We start from the raw sequence: 23,600 nt of genomic DNA, 5'->3' as shown, positions 1-23,600 counted from the left end.
ATATGGAGATTTTTTTAGTAAAATTATGGCCGTTTTTCATAGCCACATCTATATTGCCATCTAGTGTGTTCCAATGGAATTGTTTAATATAGAAACCACCAGAAAATCCATTTTACTGACTAAATTTATACAAACATCCAGCAGAGACACCTGGTTTGAGAGAACTACAAGCAATAAATCAGCCCTGAGCCTTGACTTGGTTCAGATGCAGCCCAAAGCCCAGTGGATGAAAGGCTGAGTACAGAGCTCACCCTCTGGGGTGTGTAGAGATGGAGACACTTGAGGATGAGTTTCCAAACCTCTGCACTGCACAGGCCAAAGGATGCAAACACACACATGTGGGATGTCCAGAGGTACTTCATCCTGGAAGAACACAAACTTTTCATGATCACTGGGAGCTCTGCAAAGCTGCTTGTGAGAGCAGTTTGTGTCTAGAGAAATTCTGAACAGTTTTCTTGGACTTTCATGCCTTTGAAATAACTGAGTACAGGACTGACACTGCACTTTGCTGTGCACTCTTGAGAACATCTCAGTTCCCAAACTTCCATTCTTTCTGGCAGAATTTTGGGAAATGCCTCAGTTTACAAGTAGAAACACATCAGGGAGAGAAAGAATGTTCATGATCCTATCAGTTTGTGGTCAACATATTTTACACTCTTATAAAAATACACTCAATCATCTGAACAAGCCCTTAGAATAAAAAAAAAAAAATATACCTCATTGTGCTTAATGCCAGACATCCAAAAAGAACTGTGTGAACCAAGCTGTAGGCAGCCTCAGGCTTCAGTGTCACTGTGTATTCTTCCATTTTGTCCTTCAAATGGACTTGATTTGAACCACTAATTGAAGAAAAAAAGTGTTATATTAAGTTCTATAACATATTTCATATAATTATCTGCATTTTAAAAAGTACAGAATCTTTCTGGGGCCACAAACAACAACCACTGCTATAAGCCCACAACCTTCTAGGATCTAATTTAGCCTGGACACCAACTTGATGCAGCGTCAGGTATTTCTTTTCATGTGTAGATTTCTGGAAATGCAATGGGTTTAAATGAGCTGGATTAGAATAAGATAAAAGTCTTTAGAGCAAGGCAAGCTTGGTTTCTTGTTGGAAGCAGCTACTCCCATGTTCAGAGGGCTTTTGATGAGTGAAGAATTTAGAATTTAACTGTGATTTGTGGGGTTGCGCTGGTCTGTCTGGATGTTACCAAAGTCATAGATTGGAAGCAGAGTTAGGGAAAATGAGCCCTGAAAGATGTGGTTATTGCTTGAGGTGTCAAGCCTTGTGGAGGGTCCTTCAAAAACACTAAGAAGCTGCTTCAGTTTGTGGGGTATTCCTATTTTCTTCAGAGCAGGGAATAAGTGAGATAAAAGCATTAAAAATTAGGGACATGTCTGGGATTACATCTAGGGTGGCAGAAAATAAGAGCTGCAGAATCTTTATTTTTAAAACTGACTGATCCAGTAAGTTTTTAAAGAGGCTGGTTGAATAGTACCAAAATTCCCTCAGGCTTCTCATCAACTCTTTCAGCTTTGCAGAAAAGTCCCACAGAGAAATCCACTTTTCTGGTAGCATTTACAGATGACCGACATTTGACAATTACTATTGCAATATGTAATTGTCATATCACAGTTTTGGAACATCTTGGATCCTCTCCCTTTCTCTTGCTCTCTCTCCTTTTTATCCAGTCTTCCCTAAAATCTCTGATACTGACACTAATCATGTGACACTCCTTGGATTTTTGCTTAACCAGGTTTTATATGATCCCTTCTACCTTTTGCCCAGGTTGTGCAAGTAAAACTGAGAGCTCTATATGGAACCTTATTTTCTGGAATAACATTTCTGTCTGATTTTCTTCTGTGTTCTGTAGATAGCTCAGAATCCCACAGATTAGCTCTGGGAACTGCCAGCAGTTCTGCAGTTACAGCTCCTGCCCCTTCACACAGACCACAAAGCTCAGCACAGACTTTTCCAGCTCATTTCTGGGCAGGTAACACCCAGGGAAATCTGGGTTGTTTTGAGGGTAACACCTGGGAAATCTGTGATTTGGAGTGCTTTGCACAGGGAAAACGGGATGAACTAAAGAAACTAACAATGTTCTAGATAAAAACACCCTTCCCCTGCTTCTCCTCATCCCAAAAACCCCAACCAACGTTATACATACTGCAAAACTTCATCATCAAAAGCTTGAATGAATCTAGGGAAGGCTGTTCCTTTGGTTACATTTTTAGCTTCAACAGGAAGTACTTGTTCTGCCTGATTTCTCTCTCCTACACCCCACTCCTCAGTAGCTGTGCAAAGCAATCCTGCATTTGCTGCTGTGTTCACCTGCCAGTTCCTCACCAGCTGAAGAAAATAAAATTGATAAAAATGTGAATTTTCCTAAAGCTGTACTTACCTGAGGTTCCGAAAGGCAACAATTACAGCTGCTGCTGTCAGAAGGAAGAGAACAAATCCATAGACGTAAAACAGTAAGGTACTGGAGAGTCTTGAGAAAGTATTTAAAGGTAATAAACCAAAGGCTTCTTCACAAAGATACAGGTTAGCATCAAAATCTCTAAAAAAAAAAAAAAAGCACCTTTGTCCATCATGTATTTCATAACTTGATGTCAAAAAGGATCAAAGTTTCCTTTCTTCTCAAGAAATTATATAGTCACACTTGTGCAGATTATTCTTAGGGCAAGTATGACATAAACATGAGGTGAAACTGTGATTTATTGAACACATTTGAAACAGGAACAACCTGAAGGCTTCAATTAAAGAAGTCAAACAAAAAAGCAAAACTGCAGCTAAATCATACCTTGTTGCTCCAAATCCAAATTTTGCTTTCAGGAATTTGAATATATGCTCATCTGATTCAAGATTAAGAATTTTCTATAAAGGGGGGAAGAGAAAGGAAATTATATTTTAAATATCAAAAATGTCACACAGTAAAGAGCAGTTTTTTCATTTAAATGAAACTGTGAAGCAACACAGGCTTTACTAAGATGGGTGCTTTGCAATCAAAGAAGCATTCAGTTTTAACTGCATGCTTTGAAAAGAAAATTTAGTGAAACACTTTGCAAATGCTCAACAGTATAGATCTACAACTGACATAAAATTACAGGTGACCTTCAACACCAATTATTTGGTGTTAATTTATGAAGTTTTCAAATCCATGTACCAAAGATTAGCAAAATTATCTTTAATTTCTAAAATGCAGTTTCTGAGATGCAGAGAAATCTCACAGCAGTTTTTGTTTAATGATATTCCTGTAGATGGTTAACAAATAGTTTTTAACATAATACAATGTGTAATTTTTGATATTAAAAATTATTTGCCTACCTTAATGAATTTATTTATTAGGAGAGTCAAGCACAAGACTAGTAGAACATGGAGGATAAGTTTCCCAAGCCTATTAAGCAAGCCACCCTTTTTTAGGTTTTTCTACAAAGAAGAAAATATTAGTATTTCAGTTCTTTTTTTATTTTAATGTATTTGGAACAAAAGCATCACAGGCTATTTGCAACAGCTCCTCTGCTAGTCCTGAGCAGCACCAACTTTGCATTAGGGTCATTTATGCAAAAACAGACACAGAACCAAGTACCCAGAATAAAGATAAACTTCTTGCACAAAACTGAAGGGACGATGCCATAAAAGCTTTGATGGGGCAGAGTTTTGGAAGCAGCCAAACAGCCTTTCTTTGGCAGCAGCCCTGGTGTACTTACAGAACTCATTCCCTAATTTCCACAATCCTGTGTGCCTTTTGAAATACCTACTCATTACACCTTCCACTAAACATGGCAAAGGGATCTTCTGGCTCTGTCACTTGATAGCATTTTGAGCAATTCTCCAGTTTCAAGCTCCAGATCCAGATAAGCTGCTCACAGTTAACTGGGAGTAGGTGCAGAAAATAGGAATGGCCCTGTAAATGCCTTAATGGAGTCAGAGGCTGTCACCAATGCCAGAATCAGAAAAAAAAAGAACTGTAACTACATTAAAAAAACCCCTAATCTTTGAAAGAACAGTGGATTTCAGGAAGCTGAACTCGACATGAGCCCAGCTGTCCAAGTTGTTACAGATTATTTTTTGGAGGCAGATCCATAAATTCAAGCCAAGTCCTGCTGAAACAGGTGTAAAGTCCATTTATGCAAACTTTTTTTCAGGATCCAAAATGCAGCTTGCACAATCATTAATGTTAATAGCAATCATGGAATTATGATGTCTGATGTGCTTGGTTAAGCTGCAGTTAGTGTAATGGAATTCATTATTTGATCAGGCAATGTTTGGGTTGCTATATGCTATAGTAATTCCTTTTAATTAATATTACTAAATGAAAATTATAATGCATCTAAATTACTCATTCACACACACACACACATAAAAATACTCTTTATTTAGTACTACAGAAATATTTTGGTACCTACCTGGATTGTCCTTGCTATTAAGACAGAAACATTAAAACTTATAAGTAATGATCCAAGAATCATAGAATTGAAGAACTGTAGGACACAGACCAGCAGTAACCCAGAAATCTGAATGATATAGAGCCATGTAACCTGTAACAATAATGAGATTTTTATGCCTACAAAACTTTACAGTCATAGGTGCTTTTCTCTCAATATGCTTTATAATTTATTTCAACATCAATTATTTTGCAAATAATGTATCATCTTGCAGTGAATCACTACATTTAAAGCCATTACTGCATTCTTTTTATATTTATGTCCTGAACTACTTAGGTTAATATTTTATGCCCATTTTATACTTAAGGAAGCCTGATCCTATAATCAAGCAGATTAACTGCTGATTATAGATGATTATAACTGCAGTGTGAGGAAAATATTAATTACTTAATATTTGGAAGATGGTTTTATTTTCTGTAGTCCAAGAAGTGTTTCTGTAGCCTCTGTGATGTCTTTATGACTGAAGAGTTATGGCTCAGTGCAGTTCAGCAGTTCAACATCACCTACCTTCTCAAACTTTCCAGTAATGGTTCAGTATAGTCCCTTTTGGGTTATGCTAAACTCTTATCAGAGTTCAGCTCAATGTAAGCACTAAACCTCAGCTGATTTTCTACAGTGGTACCAAAATACACATTTTACCTCACATAAAGATCCCAAGTTCAGTCTTGTGTTACAGCAGTGGTGTAAATCAGTATCAGAGAGCCCAACAAACTCCATCAGTTCTAAGTAGTTATTTTTTGAAAATGAGTACAGACACAGTGGTGTGGTGAGTCTGTGTTGGAATAACTCAGCATGAAGCTGGGCATTTGCTGACTTTTAAGGCAGCTGCCCAGTGACATTAAATGTTGACTTTAGCTTGCAGCTGCTGATATAATAAAGAGTTAAGAAACTTAAGTAAGCCACATTTATCTTGATATGCAGGCCCTATACTCCTTTTCTGTTAAATTAATACAATCAGTAAAGTTCAAGTCTGCTTCAAATTGAAAATGAATTTACATGAATTACTCTTCATCCTCCTGTAACCTTAACTAAAGTTAGAACCTTTCTCAACCAGTGCAAGCTTTCACCATGCCTAAAATGATCTTGGTAGAATTTCACAGCTATGTTAATGTCAAAGACAGTGTTTTCATCTTCTACAGTACATTTCTGTTTCATAAGATTGACTGCCAATGATCCCTGACCTTCTTAGTAAGACTTGTTTTATTTTCTGGCTTATCCAGCTCAGCAACACAGCAGGGGCAATGCTGTTATTTTGTGGTGAAGTCAATGCAGGCAAGACAACAATTGTTTCTGCCCAGCAACCTGGTGTTCTGCATCCTCCCCCTGTGCACAGAGCTTGGCCCCAAATGAGGATGCACAATGCTTGAGGCAAAATTCATACACTGCTTTGACTGCAGCTTGCACAAAGATTCCCTGTGGTACTTTTTCCTTCTGGCAACTTTGAGAGGCCATGCTAAAGCTGTGGTATCAGATCAACTGTTTGGATGGTGTTTGGAAGTGTCAAATAGTGTCTAAACAAAAGCAGACAAAAATTAAATAGACATGAACTAGGCTCAAGTGAACAAAAACCAGAAATGGTGTTGTTTCCTTCATTCACTTTTAGACTGCAGGGTTTATACACTGGGATTGATTCAAGGCACAAGGCACACAGCACAATCTGTATTACTCTGGCCATTCAGGCCACTGGTTAGGAAAACACCTTCAAAACTGTTGGCTTTGTGAAGGCAAAGAAACAAAAGTAGGTTCTTTCCAAAAAGAAATTTACCTTTGCTGTGGGAATCATGTCCAAGGAGTCCAGTATGAACAATGCCAGTGCTTGTATCAGCATCATGAACTGGTTAAATTGCCAAGTCAGGCTAAAGAGAAACGTTGCTATGAATACAGCCATGAGTGTGAGCCTCTGCAAGGAGGGAACAAAGTTTTATTTTATAGTTTTCTTGGTTAAAACACAAAAAATCAAGCAAAAAAACCCAACCCAAACAAACCAAACCAAAGCCCATCTTAATCTGGTTTTATTTTATATCAATTTTAAAACACTGAATTTTCTAACTGCAATAACAGCTTAGAAGATAACAAATATTTTATTAGAGTTACAAATTCTTGACTTATGCCTGTGTTTTATCACTGTAACACCATCTGCAAGAAAACAGGGAGATCTTGGATAGTTTCAGCCCCCAGATTAAAATGCAATACCTGTTTTACTGTGGTATAAATAGCAGTTAGTTGATCAAAATGAGGAGTGGTAACTTAAGAACTCTTGGCCAAAGAAACTGTATCAGCCCTTTGCTTGAGGACAGTTCTCTGTTCCTGAGTTTACTGTGTCCCACTTGTCAGAAATACTCACCTCTTGAGCAGGCTGTAAATGAGCTCTGAGCAGGTATGTGATGGCTGCTATCTGAACAGCAAAGAAAGGCAGTGCCCAGTTCTCCCTTAAAGGAATGGTGAATTCTACCCTTGTGGTATCTACTCTGTACAAAACAGAGAGTTTCACAAATTTAAAATCAAACAAATACTTGGTGACAGACAGCTTGCAATTTCAGGCATCTTTGTGCTATTTTAACTCCTTATTGATAAAAATGGAGGCTCTACACTCCAGTTCTTTCAACACACCTGGCTCTGAAAATAAATCACTGTGAAGGTTCTGCAAGTTATCCATTGTTTCTGCATCTCAAATGATGGACTTCAGCTTCACTAACTAAAAAAAAATATACTATGGATTACATCTTACTTATGTATGGGTAATTTAGAAATGACAAATACACCCCAAACTAAAAGCACTAACAAAATCCAGCTTGTGGATTTCCACACCACAGGTCATGTTACTTCATTTTCTGGTTTGCAAATGCACATACAAGAACATAAACAGAATATAATTTTCACTGTGATCCCAATGACTTGAGCATGAAGACAGTTTGCTTATGAGCTTTGGGTCATTTTTTGAAGCTTTTGAACATAAGAAGTATGTGAGGGAAGAATTCCCCAAGGAATGGTCATTTGCAAAACCTGATTGAAAAGTTAAAAACACAGAATAATTCTCTTTCTCCCAGTGTAGAGAAAATATTTGCTAAAACAATAATTCTCTTTCTCCCAGTGTAGAGAAAATATTTGCTAAAGCAGCAAGTAAGCAACAAATCTGAAACATGCTTAGCTGGAGGAAGAATGTGTCTAAATGGAATTACTCAGCAGCCTCAGATGTAATTAATCTGGACAGAAAGTCTTTATCCAAATCCATTCTATGCACTTATTATACTGCATAAAGTAAACAAGCTCTCACTGTTCACCAATTATTAGAAAGATGGACAAATTTGCTCCAGATATTCTGTAAATGGAAGAGATGACCTCATGAAAGAAATGTGTGAAATACTGTACATTGCATGTGGCTTTTAATTCCTTTTATATTTGGAGAAAGAAACACCCTGCCTCCATACACCTGTAATTATTCTGTAGTGAATGTGCTGGCAGATAAATTCCTTTAGAGCTGCTCATTAACATATCAAACACTTCTGGTAGAACCAAGACTGTACTTTTAATTTCTTGAGTAATTTACAGGAAACAGCCAATGTCACCAGTCTTAGCTTTGTGCCAGAGGCTTCATTCTGGCATAAAGCCAGTTCTTAGGGTTTCATCTCCAAACTGGTCACTCTTCAAGTGATAAAGCACTGCAACAGCCCAATTACCATGGCTTTTCTCTAAGGCCTAGTGCAGGAGGTGGCTACAGGAATGAGGGGAGAGAGAAGCTGAACTTGAGCTGAGGCTGTGCAAGGAACCCCTGAGGCAGGTGTGGGGCAGTGAGGAGACACCTGAAGGGCTTTCCTGCAGATGTCTTTGCCACCTGAGAGATCCTAGGCTGGAGAAGACAGGGAACATCACCTGGAGCTCCAGACACATATGAAAGATATACTCCACTTGAAGAGATCACTTTAAGACAAAATTTCCTACTCAAACTTCCAGAACCTTTAAAAACCCAGTCTGATACGTCAGTTCATTTCTGATTATTTTCTAATTATTTTTTGTTATTTAAAAATTCTTTCCATTTTCTGGCTAACTGGAGAGAGGCCTTTTACTTTCATGTTTTGTCCAATGAATCATGTAGTTAAAGCTTTAATGCCTTACCTTTGAAACTAGGCAAAATATTAGAAAGATTAAATGTTTCATCTCACTTACCTGTTCGTAATATACCAGCAAGCTGCCAACAACCCTGAAAGCCATGTTCCACTAAGAAGCCAGCTTGTTACATACAGAGCAATGACATAAACTGCCTGAAGTCCAAACAAAGTGTAGATATAAAAATAAACAGGCTCTAGGTATTGCTGTAAAACACAAGAATACTGATGTTGACATTAAAACACTCACAGGGGGGGATTATACTTAGTATGAATTAGGTTTTGCTTTTACAAATTAAAAAGGTATCAGGAATATTTCTAATTAGAAAATATCTACAAAGGGGAGCTAGGATTCACTGCAATCTTCATAATGCACTTACAATCTAAAGCCAGAAATAAATGCCTACCTGAATTGGAAGAATCCTATACAGAATGCTGAGAAACACCTCCTGGTAAACATTCATTCTTTCAAGTATGTTAATTGTCCTCACAGATTCAGTTTTATTGTCATATACTAAACCATGTAAACCTTAATGATAAAGAGAAATTGAAATAGGAGATTGTCATTTTCCCCCTCCATCTTCATTTGAACAGTGAATAACTTTTTCAAAGGTATTTTAGGATCTCTCATCAGAAACTGCAAACTTTGAGTCAACGATTCAGAACATATTACCTCTGAATCAACATGACCTTCTGAGGTCTTCAGCTTCCCTGCTTCAAATGTGACTCACAGTGCTAATTCAAGTACTATATATTTAGTAGTGTATAAAACATTTATTTTTACACTTCCATCCCCAGCATAGAATCTGTGGTACATTCTGGATCCTGAGAACTGTTCTTGGCACTACTTTAATCACAGGTGAAGTCATTATTGAAAAATGTGTAGTATAAGCAAAATTGCTAAAGAGCAACAGCTAAATGTCTAGAAAACACGAGACTGTCTGAGAAAGCCCCATCACTGTGTATGATTTCCTTGGAAGCTGCTCCTTGTGTCACTTACTGTCCAGGAATACAGCAAAAAGCATTGCCCCTTCCCAGAAATAGCTCCTACCTCAAATTAAACAAGAGAAGAATAAAAATGAAAGTAATAAACTGTATAAACTGAATAAACCAGCAAGCTGAAACCTGAGCAGATATGAAAGTTGTCTCTTAAAGTGATTGCCTTCATCAGCATGGGAAGGTGTGGCACAGAAATCAATGCATCATTGTGAAATTTATTATGTCCATAACTTAGTGGCTCCCTGGCATAAGAACAGAATAAATCTGTCTCCAGTACATTGTTACACTATCTTTCATAGTTATGGTGTGCCTTGTTCTCAATTATATTTGGAAAAAAAGCCCCAACCAAGCCTACAAATAGTCAGCTGCAAAACTTACTTTACAGTTTACAATACCTTGCTGAATGGATGCAGCCTGAATCATCTGTTTGTAGTACGAATAATAAAGTCCACACTCAGTTCTGAATGAAATTTCCCTTTCGACCTCCTGCAAGTGAAGTTCAACAGGAAATTCATTTTCCATTTGCTTTTCACCATCATCCAAAGCTGCCTTCAACTCCAATTCCTGCAGCACCAGAGAAACTGACCTCCAGAGAGGCTTCAGTCCTTGGGTTTCACATCCTAAGCAACTCGGTTCAACCAAAGGTGAACACACAGGGACAAATCAGGGTGAGAGGCAATGGGGGTAAATGACTTTTAACTGGGGAAATGTACAAGCTGGGGTGTAAATGACTCTTTAACTGGGGAAATGTACAAGCTCTTTGTGATTCTGATCTGCTGCTTGGAAATACTGTGGGCATTTCACTATTTCTTTGCAATATGACAAATTTAGATTGGCCCAGTGGCCCACAGCTGGGCTGTAAAGCTGCACATCCCTGCTTTGAGCATTTAACCTTTTCTCCCAGATGCAGTTATCCCACTGTGCTCCATGGCTGTGCCAGCTCAAGGCTCAATTAATTCAGTGCTCTGAGGGGGCTGCACCATGATGTCAAGGATATTTCAGCTGGCAGGGGATGCTGCTGCCCACTTGTTCAACACTGCTTCTTGCAGAAGCCAGCTGCCATCACTCATTCCTAAGCTACAGCTGAAAGGAAAAGGGACTCTCTACTTGGCTTTAGGGCTAGGTGAACTTCTTATTTCTACTCAAAAATGTTCAAATCATTTAAACTAGGTACACTTCAAACCAGGTACATTTCAAACTATGCCTTTTTCTTAGCCAATATTGCAGCAGATGGGGTCTAGTAAGATCTGAAAGCTCTTTGCTTTGGAATGCATTTCCTTTTGTTACCTCATTAGTTGTGAAGACCTAATGAAATTTAACAAATCCACAGCTTTGGGCAACTACATTAAAACAAAGAAGGCATGAACAACCAATCTGATGAGAACTAACAATTGTCTTATACAGAATTGTTCTATTATTAGTGATCTTTTTAGTAGTTTGTATAATAACATCCCAGCAAATGTATCTCCTAAGCAGTAAGTTAGAAAAGGTCTCTATCTTGTTAGAAAGTTTAAACTGAGATTTGAAAATCCAGTGAAATCCCTGTATGTGGTATATGCAAGTCACTAAAAAACTTGTGTGATTTATAAAAATAACCTTATGAATTCATCTTTCTGTACAAAAGAATGTTACTGAAATAACAGAATATTACTTTTTCAGAGACTTTTATGAATGCCAATCTTGTTTATGCAAGCTTGCACAGATCCCCAAGACTTTCAACCTTCTCATACAATCCCAACTATTACACTGGAGAAGAATCAAATCTATTTCAGAGCTAACATAAAGCTTGACAAAAACCCATGTTCTTCTCTCCTCTGCTGCCCAGTGCAGGTTCATATCTCAAAGCATGTGTTTTATTGAAGTCACTTGTTGACAAAGCAATATTAGTTCTGGTCTGAGAAAAGTCAATAGATAAAACCACAAGTGATTTAATCTAAGTTCTCAATTAAACTCTCCAGCTGCCCTGTGACATATAAATCATCATCACACCAAAAGCCACACACTTAGCACACTGAGAGTGCTGGATTTTAAACAAGCTCTACTTTCAAGTTCATCACTACTGGAAAGTTTTCTAATACCAAAAAGTGGCTGACTCTTAAATGCTCATAAAGGCAAAAAAAAGGGAATGCTAACATTTGGAATTTATTAAGGGGGAGAAAGGAGTCACAGAGGGGGATCTAATTAGCAAAAATGCATTCAAACATGATTAATTTGTAATCCTGGCACCAGCTGTATTCAACCAAATGCTATACTTTATGAGACAAACTCTAGTGAGTTTTACATCTGTTTCATGCTAAGATAACATCTGTTTGATTCACTGAAAATACTTTTCCAGTTCTACAGCAATTTATACTTTTCCCAGCCTTCCATGTCAATAAAAACATACAGACTTATGGGTAAACACTGTGAGAGCACATGCTTATCTGTCTGTATCTTCACTTTGTGAGGTGGTAACAAAGAAGTTATCACTGTTCCAAGGGAAAAATAAAGAACACATTCCTCTGGGACACACAGAGAGCTGCTTATTATTTCAATTTATGCAATTGCAGCCTCATAATATTAAGCATTCACAACCAAATACAAAGGACTTTCTCTCAAGGGCAGTGCAAAATTTTAGAGCTTATGATTTCTCAAACTCCTTAAACAAGTCCTTCAGAATGCTGAGCAAGCAGCCAAAGACTGAGTTGAGTTTTTCTATAAATAATGAGCATAAATAAAGCTCCGATTACTTTTCTTTTTTTGAGATTGCTAAAACAAAATTTGTGTAATTGAAACTATTTATTAGTATTTCAATTTAAGACCAGGGAGATTTGAACATTTTCTCAACACACAGCTGTTGTCAATGTTCCCAGTTGAGAACAAGCCTTCAGCAAATGTATTTAATCCTTTGAAAGCCCTCCTGGATGGTAACCTAAAGCCCATCTCTTGGAGTGGTGTGCTCCAGATCAGATCTGACCCAGAGTAAAAGCACCTCTAGCACCTTGACAGGCACCTCTGTGCCAAAGAACTGCCCAAAAGAACTGCATGCCCTCCTTCCCTTCATGCCTGAGCATTCCCTCTGTGCAGTTCTCATCACCTGTTTCCCTGCTTTTCTTCATGCAGTCATTTTGTCTGGGGCTGGAAGGGACCTGAAAGCCCTTCAGTGCCACCCCCTGCACCATCCCAGGTGCTCCAAGCACCAATGTCCAACCTGGCCTTGGACATTTCCAGGGATCCAGGGGCAGCCACAGATTCTCTGGGCAATGATCTTTGGTTTGCATTCAAAATGTAGAAAGGGAGAATATGAGCAGTTCACAGACTAAATCCTGGCACTCCTATCCTGAAAGACTTACAATCTTCTATTTTCATTCCTGACTTCCTGCAAGCAGCAATTTTATTAAAAGAAAAATCAATACCAGTGTCTAAACTCTTACTCAGAAGGGATGAAGAAGAAATGAATGCTCTGAAGTTTATCTGTTTTTCTCACAGTATTAATTTGCTACGTGGCCTTGGCTTATTCCTGTTCAAAGTGTCTTCAGAATCTGCAGTTGAACAAGCAATGGCTGACAGGAGAAATGGCCCCTCATTTTGCTATTTGCACAGCAGATTCTGTTCCCAAAAGATGCTACACTGGAGGGGCAGCCACTAAACTGCTACTGAAAATCACTGAAAATAGACAAGCCATTTCAGATGTGTTATGCCAGAACATTTACAGAAAACTGAGAAAGGATTTTTGGATAAGAAATCTGTTTTGACTTCCACCATCACAAACAGAAATGTTTGTTGGTTTAATGTATATGAGAAGAGATTCAAAATTTTTTTCTCAAAAATTAGTTGATCAATTTAAGTGATTGTAACCTGTGATCCCTGCTGGAAGGGGACACAAACACAGCTCCTGACTAGGTATCATGATATGCTGAATCTTTTCTGTTTCTTGTATTTTGGACATTCTTTCAGGAGGTCTTGAAATTAAAAAAAAAAAGGAACAACTATGTATTTCCTTCATTGCATAAACCACTCTTCAGGATGTGCTTTTTCAGTTTTTCTGCTAAGAAAACAATGGTACATCTTTCTCCTGTGACCATGGCTAATGGATAATAGCAGGCACATTTAGCAGCAAACAAGAACAAGGCTCACACACAGAGCAGCAGCTGAAATCAATGCACTGTTGAAAGCAATATTCAAAATACAGCACAACAGTTGAACAAGGACCAGACAGTTTTTCTACTTGGGTGAACCATTGCTGGAAGACACCCAAATCTGAACTGGCTTTTGATGAATTGCAACTGAAATTACAGAAAGGCAATCACTGCAAGTGTGTGTGCAAGTCCTGACTCCAATTATTTAGGAGTTAGGAATCATGACTTTGCATAATAAACTCTTTTTACTTCCCATTTCTGCCTACTTTTTAAACATGCAGTTGTGGTGTTCATGTATCAGTGGGGTCTTCAGAACAAAAATTCCACCTTTTGCACCTAAAAGGTGTTGGTACAAATATCTGCCTGGTGCAGAAGTGTCAGGAAAACACTGCAGATCTTCTTCAAATAAAAGAGTACTTTCATATGAAAGAAAAGACGACAGAACAGGTCTCCCATTACATCTCTGCAATAATTAAGTTGCTACACAGATCCTTTTGGGCATGAATTCTTATCATCTGACTAATTGTAGCTTATTGGATGAAAGGAAAAAAGTTCAGGGGAATAATAACTGTTACATAATTTTTGTATCAGATTTCAACAACATAAATCCTCAAATTTGCCCCATTTACAGCCAATTCAGAGTGACTGAAGTCAGTAGTTTAAAATGCATAGAAATAGAAGTGATTTAGAATGTTTCTTTTTTATGTTGCATAGCAGTGATGTTGCTCTACAGTATTTCACAGGCAGAGGGGTTAATAAAACACTGGATGTGCATTTGTAATGCACCTATTTATTCTATGTTATGTTTAATGAAAATATAACAAAATGAGATTACCTCTGTATTTCACTAAGGCAGGCAATAATTGTGGGGCAAGGATTAGACTGCAGCTCTCCCTTCTGAGAATCTGGGCAGGGGTATGGACTAAAATAAAACTTACACTTTTCAAACTTTTGGAAAGTTCAGTTGATACCTGCAAAAGCTTTGGCCAAACTATAAAATGTTAGAGAAGAAAGCACCTTTTCCACTTATTTTCCATGTGATTTTTGAGGGTCTTATCTTTCTTAGTATAAAGTATGTGCTTTAATGAAAAGACTAGCCTTTTGAGAATTGCTGGAAGACACGGACACATCCCTGGAGAGACCACACTCCTACACAGGCACAGAGACAGCTGTGGATTGTTTTACAGATATTGGGATGAACCTTCCTGCCTCAGCTTTGCAGCAAAGTTCAGACTCTCCATATGCACTTTTCTCTTCCCCTGCCACTCCTAAAGCAGAACTTTGTTTGAAGTGAGCAGTGTGCAATCCCCACATGCATGCTCTGGTGAGATCACATCCCTCTGAAGAAGGGACACTGTGAGACCAGGCAGTGTCTGCAGCTCTTTCTCCTTTACCCTGCTGCCAGCTGAACTTGATGCTTTTAGAATCTTCCCATCAAACTGGCTGAAATTGCTCTTGTTGCAGTGTTACCAGCTATCCATCACCTCCATGGGGTGAAAGAACAGCTACAAAGACAACAGAATCCAGACTCCAAAAAACTAGAGGGGTTTACTTCAGTTCTGATATCTAGTGGCATTCTAGTGTACTTAAAATGAAACCAGTAATCATCAAATAAAACAACTGTTTCACACATTGAGGGAACAACTTAATTATAACTACAGAGCTGCTTATTTCAGTCAACTCTGTGCTCCTCTGGGTCAGCCTGACAGAATAAAAAAGATGCATCCATTCTGTTCATACATTGCCACAAGCCCATGCCTGCCTGCACTTGGAAATATTCAACACCTTGAAATTATTCACTACTTGCTTTTGGAAGGAAAAGGCAAACCCAAGGTGTACCTTCAATATATTGAGCACAACCTCTCTATATAATCAAGGGAAGAAAAGGGTGGGCACAACACAGTGTTATAGGTATAATACAACAGCAATTGTTGCAGGAAATGCAAATTATTTGCATTAGGGGAATATAAATGTTTCTGGGTCACAAAAAGTGTAGTATAGAAAAGACATATTGCAAGGCAAGTATTCCAGTTAAATAAATGTATTCCAAGTTAAATAAATGTACTCTTTGAACAATACACTACACAGACCTAGCAGAATGGATTTGAGGCATTTGAAAGGGAAATGACTCACCTGTTCTTTTCTCTGGTTAAATTTAGCTGTGGGTACAGCTGCATTATTTTCTCTGCAGTGATTCTATGAAAGAACTAGTCAGTCCTGGGTCTTGGGAATGATGGGGTTGGCATTAGTGAATGGCAGAAATGTGTGTTGAGGTTTGCACGTTCAGAATGACATTATATAACATTAGTTTTGTCCCTAAACTGTATTACAGAATAATATTACAACAGTGGAAATACAATTCAGGAACCGTGTGCCAAGATTTTGCATACTTTTAACTGTTGGTTTTTATTTAAATTTTAGATTGCTTTGGATAAAAGTAAGATGATTATAGAAAAAGATATAGCAAAATGTTGAAATTCTATTGTAGATAAAGATCAATTTTTGGAAGAACCATAGCTACAACTCAAACAGGAGCTCTCTAGCAGTATTTTTAGAGAAAAAATTGGGGACAGGTATTTATAGAACTGATGAAGTATGGTGGGAAGGGAAGCACAGCTTTTTTTAAATGGAATTTTTAAAAATGAAATATTCTGGTCTTGAGCAGGTTGCAAGACAAGTACCCAAAAAAATGAAATTTCATAATGCTCATATTAATGCTGCACAAAACTAGGATGAAACTAGGAAAATGATTGTTACCTTGATATTGGAAAACCACAGGTCATTTTCATGCAGTGTAGCTACATAAACAGAAGTAAGGAGTCCAAGAGAGATGGCAACAATTCCACCAACAGTTACTGAGAGTATGTTCCGGAGCTTTCCACCTGGAGGATCTTGGAAGAAAAATATTTCAGTCTGTAAGTGTGAAACATCCATTGCCTAGGTTAGCACAGTTTACATTCTGCAGGTTACAGGACACCTGGTTTTAACACATCTTTTGTTTTTATTTTCCCATATTAGAAAATCAGAGTATTTTATTTACATACCAAGTGAAATAAAGTGTGCCTTAATTGGTATACTTTAAATTTAAGGACACCATGATCCTATACAAGTTTAGCTCCATGCCATAACTAATCTGTAAATCTGAATTGAAATATCTTCCAGATCTTTTTAAATTCAAGCAATACAGCATGACTGATGACAAAGCAAGAAATTCACAAGAAAGGTCTAAAAATAGCTGCCTTTTTGGGGGGGGGGTTGCTCAGTTTTTGTAAAAAACAACAGTGAAGGTTCTGAAGCCTCAGTAAATACTCACAAAGAGACTGAAGGGCAGCCAAAGCAGCCTTTGATGGTGGTGCCATGCTCTGAATTGCAGATGGGCTCCTGGAGCAAGGGCAGGGATGAGGTGATGGCAAAAAAAGGATGTGTGACCCTCCAGGCCTTCCCTGTGCACTGACATTCCTGGGGCTTTTGTATTTTTAGTGTTAATGTAAGGATTAATATGGATTTGAGATCTGGAATTGTATATTTGAAATGGCTATTTCATACTGTGTGTGACATCTGCTTAAGGGTTCCAACTGCAATTCCCTGGAACTGAGGGCTGGGCTGCAGGAGAGCTATGAGCTCTTATTCTTTTTGTACATAGCCTAAGTGAGTTTGTGCAGAAACAGCAACAGAACTTTCCTTTCATCTGCCCAAATGCAGAGAAACATTTAGAATTTAGATCAAAATAGCCCTTAAAATAAATTAATCTAAAAATGTCCCCAAAAAACCAAGGAACTCTGTCAGCTCTAAAGCTCTAATTCCATACGAAAGTTTACCTAACCAGTTAAATTCAAATTTTATATGCAACCTGCCTATTTATAAGTACATTTCATCAGTTCTCTTCAATCCTTTTATGTTACCAATGATTTGGACTGGGATTCTTTGAAGAACTTTGGATGGCTCCAAAGTATCCAGCTGATAGCGTGTCACCAATAATATATTGAAACAATTGTTCTCACCAATTTAAATTAAGATTTTAAAACAGAGATAAGATTGACATGCAGCAATCTGCATGAAACCCTCTGTCTCATGCAATTAATTTTGGTGATATTCAATTATGGAAATGCATTTGTCACATGCCTAGCTCTGAGCTGTGCTTAGGACAGATCAAAACCAAAACACCACTAAAAAGCCATAATGTCACTTTGTTTTTCATTACCCACCAGGCAGAATTTTCCCATCAGGCTTCACATTTGTCTCCTCTGAAGGCTGATCTTCAGCTGCTTCTGTGCCTTTTCCAACCCTTCTCTGTCTCACGGTTGTCATGGTGTCAGTCACTTTAATTCATTATTCTTCAGCCTGACTCCTAAATGGACACACACAAGCAATGCATCTTCCTACCCAAGCAGTCACTTGATACTGTATGAAACATGTGAAAATAAAACCACATTTACTGACATCACAGACTTTGACTTCTACAACTCTACTGTACATAAAGGCTGTCTTACCAAAATGCAAGGTTTTTCTTTAAATCTGTACCACTCAGCAAATTATAGAAAATATTATTTTAGAATTATAAAGACTAACGTTCACCATTTTACATACTCTTGAACAGGTTTTCAGAATGATTTGTTCTTTTGACTGCCCTCACTTTTTTAGCCCTTGACTCAACATGCCCAACAGGCTCCCCTTTTTGAAAAAGTCTGAGCCCTTCAAAGAAAAATTAGTTTGTTCAGCCTAAAATATGAAGCCAGTCATTTAAATCCTGACTTTCGGGAAACACCCAAAAAAGGGGGTCAAAAATGCAAAAATGGTGCCAGAGAACACCTGTGTTACAAAAAACTAGAAACGGCATTAAAAGAACACTCGATGTTTTCCACGCCGTAGAACTGAGACCATCACAAGCGCAAAAGCTCTTGCAGTCCCAGCCCTGTCAGTGCCAGGTGCTCTCGGCTCGGGGCGCCGCTGTCACCGGGCACGGGCGGGCATTGCCATCCCTCCATCCCTCCCTCCCCGAGGCATCGCCCGCTCCATCCCGGCAGCAACAGCTGCTCCCGGTGCCGGATCCGAGCCGGCAGCCGCGGGCAGCGCCGCAGGATAGCGGCGCCTCAGCCGCACAACTTTGTGTGCAGCTCCGGCAGCGGGTGAGCCTCGCCGGCCCCTCACACACCTGGGGAACACGCGGGGAGCCGCGCGGGCTCCCGCTCTGGAGGAGCGGCTCTGTGGCACTCCTGACCATTCATTAATTCATTAACAAAGGCAAGGTGCTCATCCCCGCCCCGCCCGCGGCGCCGCCGCTCCTCGCATGCCGCTGCCGCAGGGCTCGGCTCGGCCGGGCGGGCAGCTCGCAGCCGGCCCCGCCGCCGCGGAGAGCCGGGCCCGGGGCAGGGCAGGGCCGGGCCCGGGGCTCCCGCGGCCTGCGCGGCCCCGCCGGCTCCCCCCGCCCGCTGCCCGGCCCCGGTACCTGCGGCCGCTGCTGCCGGCGCTGCTCCGGGAGCCGCCCGGGCCCCGCCGCGGGCACGGACGGGAAAGCGAAGGGAAAGGGGAAGGGAAAGGGGAAGGGGCGGGCGCGGCGCCGGGCGCTCGGCCCTACCGGGCGGAGACCGAGAGCCGGGGCGGGCACAGGCGCCCGTCACAGGCCCGGCCCCCGCCCCGGCTGCCGCTCCATTGCCGTTCGAACGGGCCAGGGCGGGCTGCGGCGGAAATCCGGCACAGCGGGCACGGCCGGCGCTCCGAGCACCGCATCCCCGCGGGAACGGGGCTGCGGGGCCGCTCCCCCAGGGTCGCGCTGTCGGAGGATGCTCTGCTCAAATAGCGCCCTAGAATTTACTGGTAGTGTTTTTTAAAATGTGTTTCTCACCGCCCCTCTCCCCCCCGATATAGTTCCCTATGTGTGTGATTTTAAAATTGAAGTTAGAGCTGAGTGTTCTGTTCAAGGCATTATACGCTCCCCTGTATTTCTTGCTTAACTGCCTCATAAACGTTTAGAGGGGAAAAGACCTTTTGTAGCTGGAAGATAACGGCAATGCCAGACTTTGTTCTACTTAATGGGAACAACCTACCCCTGCAGTAAGTCTTGATTGTAAGGTTTATTTGCGCTGTCTTTAGTAATTGTAGAAAAAGCCATGCCCCATGAAGCTGTAACCAACAAACCAGCTCCAGGTCCTATCACAGGAGGCTGATTTCCCAAAAATCCACACAAATTCTGTGGAATTGCCAGGGAGAGAATTCACTGCTTCAGGACAATATTTAGTTGATTTTCCATCACAACTTTTTAGTACAGTAGTACTTTTACTTACTTTTACTTTTTTTTTTTTTTTTTTCCACTCTCATTCCACAACCTTGGTTCATTGAAAAACTTAGTATTTCGAATAGGAAGAGCCATGAAATTCACAGAAAGCATGCTCAGAGACAGCAAGAAAATGATGTACTAATCATCCTGGTCATTCTGAACTTTGAAGCCATTGACACTAGAAATCAGGAAATTTTTCAGTATCTGCTCTGCTTGCTTATTTTGTTTTGTAAGCACTTTTTAGAACCAACAGAATTATCTTCCTCTGATCAAGTCTTCCAAATATTTAAGCATTTCTACTGTAAGTCAATTTACAGCCATACTTATTTTGGTTTTTTTTGGGCAATAAGGCATGTCATACATTTGTGGGAATGCTTATACTAAGAATGAAATCTAAATAAATACGTGCCTTACCATGGGCAATAGATTTACCTTCCTTTTGTCACTGCCACATCCTAGGTGTCATGTGTTTGTTGAAATGAACACATTGTATACCAACAAGAAATTTTACAGTGTAGATAAACACCTTGAGTGCCTGCAGGTTTTTGTGCAAAGCAGATAATGTACTTACATTTCTAAGAAGGGCATGCTGTGGAAGATATTTCCTGGAATAACAGTTCTACTTCTCCACTACTTGTAAAGAGGCCAATGAAAAGTAAATTCTACAAAAACAAGCAGTTACTGAAATGGTTTAGAAAACATAATCAGTGAAGAGCTTTAGAAATCCCAGAGAAAGGGAGAGTTGTCTTAATTCTCCCGTGTTTTATGACCCCATGCATGGATGTAATGGATTTGTAATGTTTCAAATATGAGAATCCAGAAGAACTAAAGATCTTCCAGATGGATATTAATATCATTAATATCTAAAACTTGTATTATAAAATGTAAATTAAAAGTCACCAAATTGTAGCTTGCAATCAGTAATACTGATGATTATATCATAACTGTATTGGTATAATACTGTTGCAATGCTGGCTTCTTACTTGCCAAAGTAACAAAAGGAAATTTAACAATATTCTGTTTGCCCATTCTCTTCCAACTAGATCACAGTAGCGGGGTGTTCATGTTGGCACCAAATTAGCCATAATCCCAGCAAATGCCAAACATCTACAAACAGGAAATGGTTGGAAGAAACTTTAAATTCAGTTTATTTGCGTTTTCTCTTGGATTGTACTCTGGAAAGAGCTACCATGAGCTGGAAAAGTAGGAGGACTCAAGTTCTGCCCCAGTAAATTTTAAGTCTGCAGTGTTTTGAGTTCTGTTCAGCAGCCTTGTGGTTTGTGGCAAACTTGCCAAATTTCTGGGTTCTCACTTTTCCCAACTTTTAAAGCTTTTCAGGCTCCTGAAGTTTTTGCTTTTGGGCAAAAAAAAAAAAAAAAAAAAAAAAAAAAAAAAAAAAAATCTTGGCTTGAGCAATTGTGGATTTCATTAGCCAGGTAATCTTAGGTCAGGTCTAATGGTGTATCTCCCCTTCCTTTGTGTGACAGCTCTCCAAACCTGCCTCGAGGGATGCAGAACAGAGGCTCCCTGTGGTGCATCAGCTCTCTGCAGCAATTCCAGCCCTGAACACTTGCCAGAGATCTGGGACAGTGACTGAATCCCAGTGCTGTGTGCCAGGGCTCAGGCTCCTTTCCTCCCAGTTCCCAGGGCTGTTCCAACCCTCACAGGACCCTCGGTGCCCAGTCCCCCCGTGGTCACTCATGGCCAGGTCATTTAGGGGGGAGAAGCTCCTGAGGAGGCTCCTGGGCTTTGTTCAGCTGAACAAGGAAGGTGTTTTAGCCCAGTGAACAGGATAATACCTGGACAGTGCATCCTACTACAAAGAGCTTTTTCCCCAGGTTTTGCATTAGAGAAAATGTGAAAAAGCTGCCTAACACAGCATTCTGTAGTGTTGCATCTAAAGCCATTTGTAGTTCCAGCCTTTATTTCAACAGATTAGGCCCAAGGCCCTAATAATAACAATGAGAAAATGGTAAGATTGCTTGTTTATGTAACTGATACCAGCAGTGGGTATCCTGCCCAAACTCTCTCTTTTCTCCCCAGCAACACCAAGTGACTTTATTTTTTCCTGAGAAAGATGGGAAGAAAAGCTCCAGCAAGGCCAAGAAATATGCTGTATATTTAAAAATAGGTTTCAAGATATGTTTTAGCTTATGTGGTGGAAAAGCAGAAGTCAATCACCTGAAAAAAAGCTGATTAAGGCTTTCACTCTTATTTAAATTAGGGAAAAAATTCCTACTAGTTTCATTATGAATTTTGAATTTGCAGTTCTTCAGCATGGTGCCACCCTAACTGTATGCAGGCTTACAAATATTTTGACTTAATAGTTTCATATTTCCTCACCACAGTTACTTTGATAAAACTTGTATTAGCAGTATTTAAACTAGTAATAACATCTAATACTAATAATTTCATATGACAGTAAGAAATGGCAGTAAAGTATTTCAAATACTTTTTGTCTCAACAGATTTCCCTCTCTCTAAACACTGGTTCAGTGTTTGGATTTTCTATATTCATATTTCATAGAGGCCAAATAAAAGTGACTAAACAGTTTAACAAAAAAAGTTTATTACCAAAATACAATATTAAAGTCAATACGTGACAAACTCCTGTAAAGCAAAATAAATTATTCTACCATTGTACAGTATTCCAGAAGGTAGTTAAAGTGGTACTACAGACTTTGCTTCATCCTTCCAAAGAGTTGCCTATCAGGAACACAATCCTAGAGAGAGCTTAAGGCATGCAGCTTAATGTGCTGGATAACTTTATAAAACAAAACTCATCCTATTTAATAAGATACAGTATCAGAATTAACTGCAGTCTTTACATGTCAGTTTTCTAAATTTTTTTATACTTTGGCTATAAAAGCAGTGCCATAGTGTTACAATACCTTTTCTTAAAAAAATACATGTACCCATGTCCATGAATATCAAATGCAAATGTAAATTTCTATTAAATATATCTTAACAAATGTTACTTTGAGCACCAACTGTACATTTCTTCAAATGATTAAATAAGTGCTTATGAAAGAGGAAATTACAAGAACTCTGACTGAATCCCACTCTATTTTTCCAGGTCAAGCATAAATCAGGAAGATGAAATATGCACCCATTTTTCAGTACAGCCAAGTGTGAATGAAGTTTGCTCTTTAGTGGAAGTACAGGCATTGCAAACAAAGCTGCAAGGTACAGTTTGTATCACAGAATAAAATCTAATTTAAACAAACAGCACATGAATAGCTGATATAGCTGATTTTGTCTCTGAAGAGACAAAAATAGTTTAAAAGCTTAAAGAAAGGGGAAATTTGCAGTGTCAGTGACTCTGAAATGTGCTTAAAACCCTTTACAAAACATGCAACCAGGCCAGCCATACACTTTTGAAAGCAGATAACCTGAGAAACAATTTGCTTTCAGAAAAACCAAGCCCATAATTATTTCACATGCAGGACTTCTGACAAAGTCCCTGAATTGTGAGTGGGTAACTAATTGCAAGCAGCATGGAGACAGCTAAAAAAAGTAAATCTCTGTGCATATGGGAGAGAATTCTTTGTTGGCATTTGTCAGGACTGATAATGGTTTATAGAGGCAAGTAGCTTTCTGTTTTATAGGAACACATGGTCAAAAAGAACAGAGCAATGAGATGGCAAAGAACAACTGT

At 39.3% G+C, this 23,600-nt stretch overlaps 1 protein-coding gene across 2 annotated transcripts in view; it reads right to left on the bottom strand.

Annotated features, from left to right (window-relative positions):
* Positions 1-19,241, bottom strand: part of DPY19L3 (dpy-19 like C-mannosyltransferase 3) — a 33,427-nt gene extending 14,186 nt beyond the window's left edge. For both annotated transcript variants that reach the window (XM_054296217.1, XM_054296218.1), the window contains exons 1-14: positions 19,116-19,241; positions 17,875-18,017; positions 16,427-16,560; positions 9,947-10,037; positions 8,960-9,081; positions 8,614-8,759; positions 6,794-6,917; positions 6,215-6,349; positions 4,411-4,542; positions 3,329-3,430; positions 2,805-2,878; positions 2,403-2,561; positions 717-839; positions 252-363 (exon numbers count right to left, since the gene is read on the bottom strand). In XM_054296217.1, the coding sequence (XP_054152192.1) occupies positions 252-363; positions 717-839; positions 2,403-2,561; positions 2,805-2,878; positions 3,329-3,430; positions 4,411-4,542; positions 6,215-6,349; positions 6,794-6,917; positions 8,614-8,759; positions 8,960-9,081; positions 9,947-10,037; positions 16,427-16,560; positions 17,875-17,977 (1,557 nt within the window). In that variant the 5' untranslated portion in view covers positions 17,978-18,017; positions 19,116-19,241. The remainder of the gene's footprint in view (positions 1-251; positions 364-716; positions 840-2,402; positions 2,562-2,804; positions 2,879-3,328; positions 3,431-4,410; positions 4,543-6,214; positions 6,350-6,793; positions 6,918-8,613; positions 8,760-8,959; positions 9,082-9,946; positions 10,038-16,426; positions 16,561-17,874; positions 18,018-19,115) is intronic.
* Positions 19,242-23,600: the final 4,359 nt, after the last annotated feature.

This window comes from Melozone crissalis, unplaced genomic scaffold, assembly GCF_028551555.1.
Source record: "Melozone crissalis strain CALT ecotype California unplaced genomic scaffold, PUWL_Pcris_2 ptg000007l_1, whole genome shotgun sequence".
NCBI lineage: Eukaryota > Metazoa > Chordata > Aves > Passeriformes > Passerellidae > Melozone > Melozone crissalis.
Note: the sequence above shows the minus strand (reverse complement) of the source record. Positions and strands in the feature narration are given on the sequence as shown.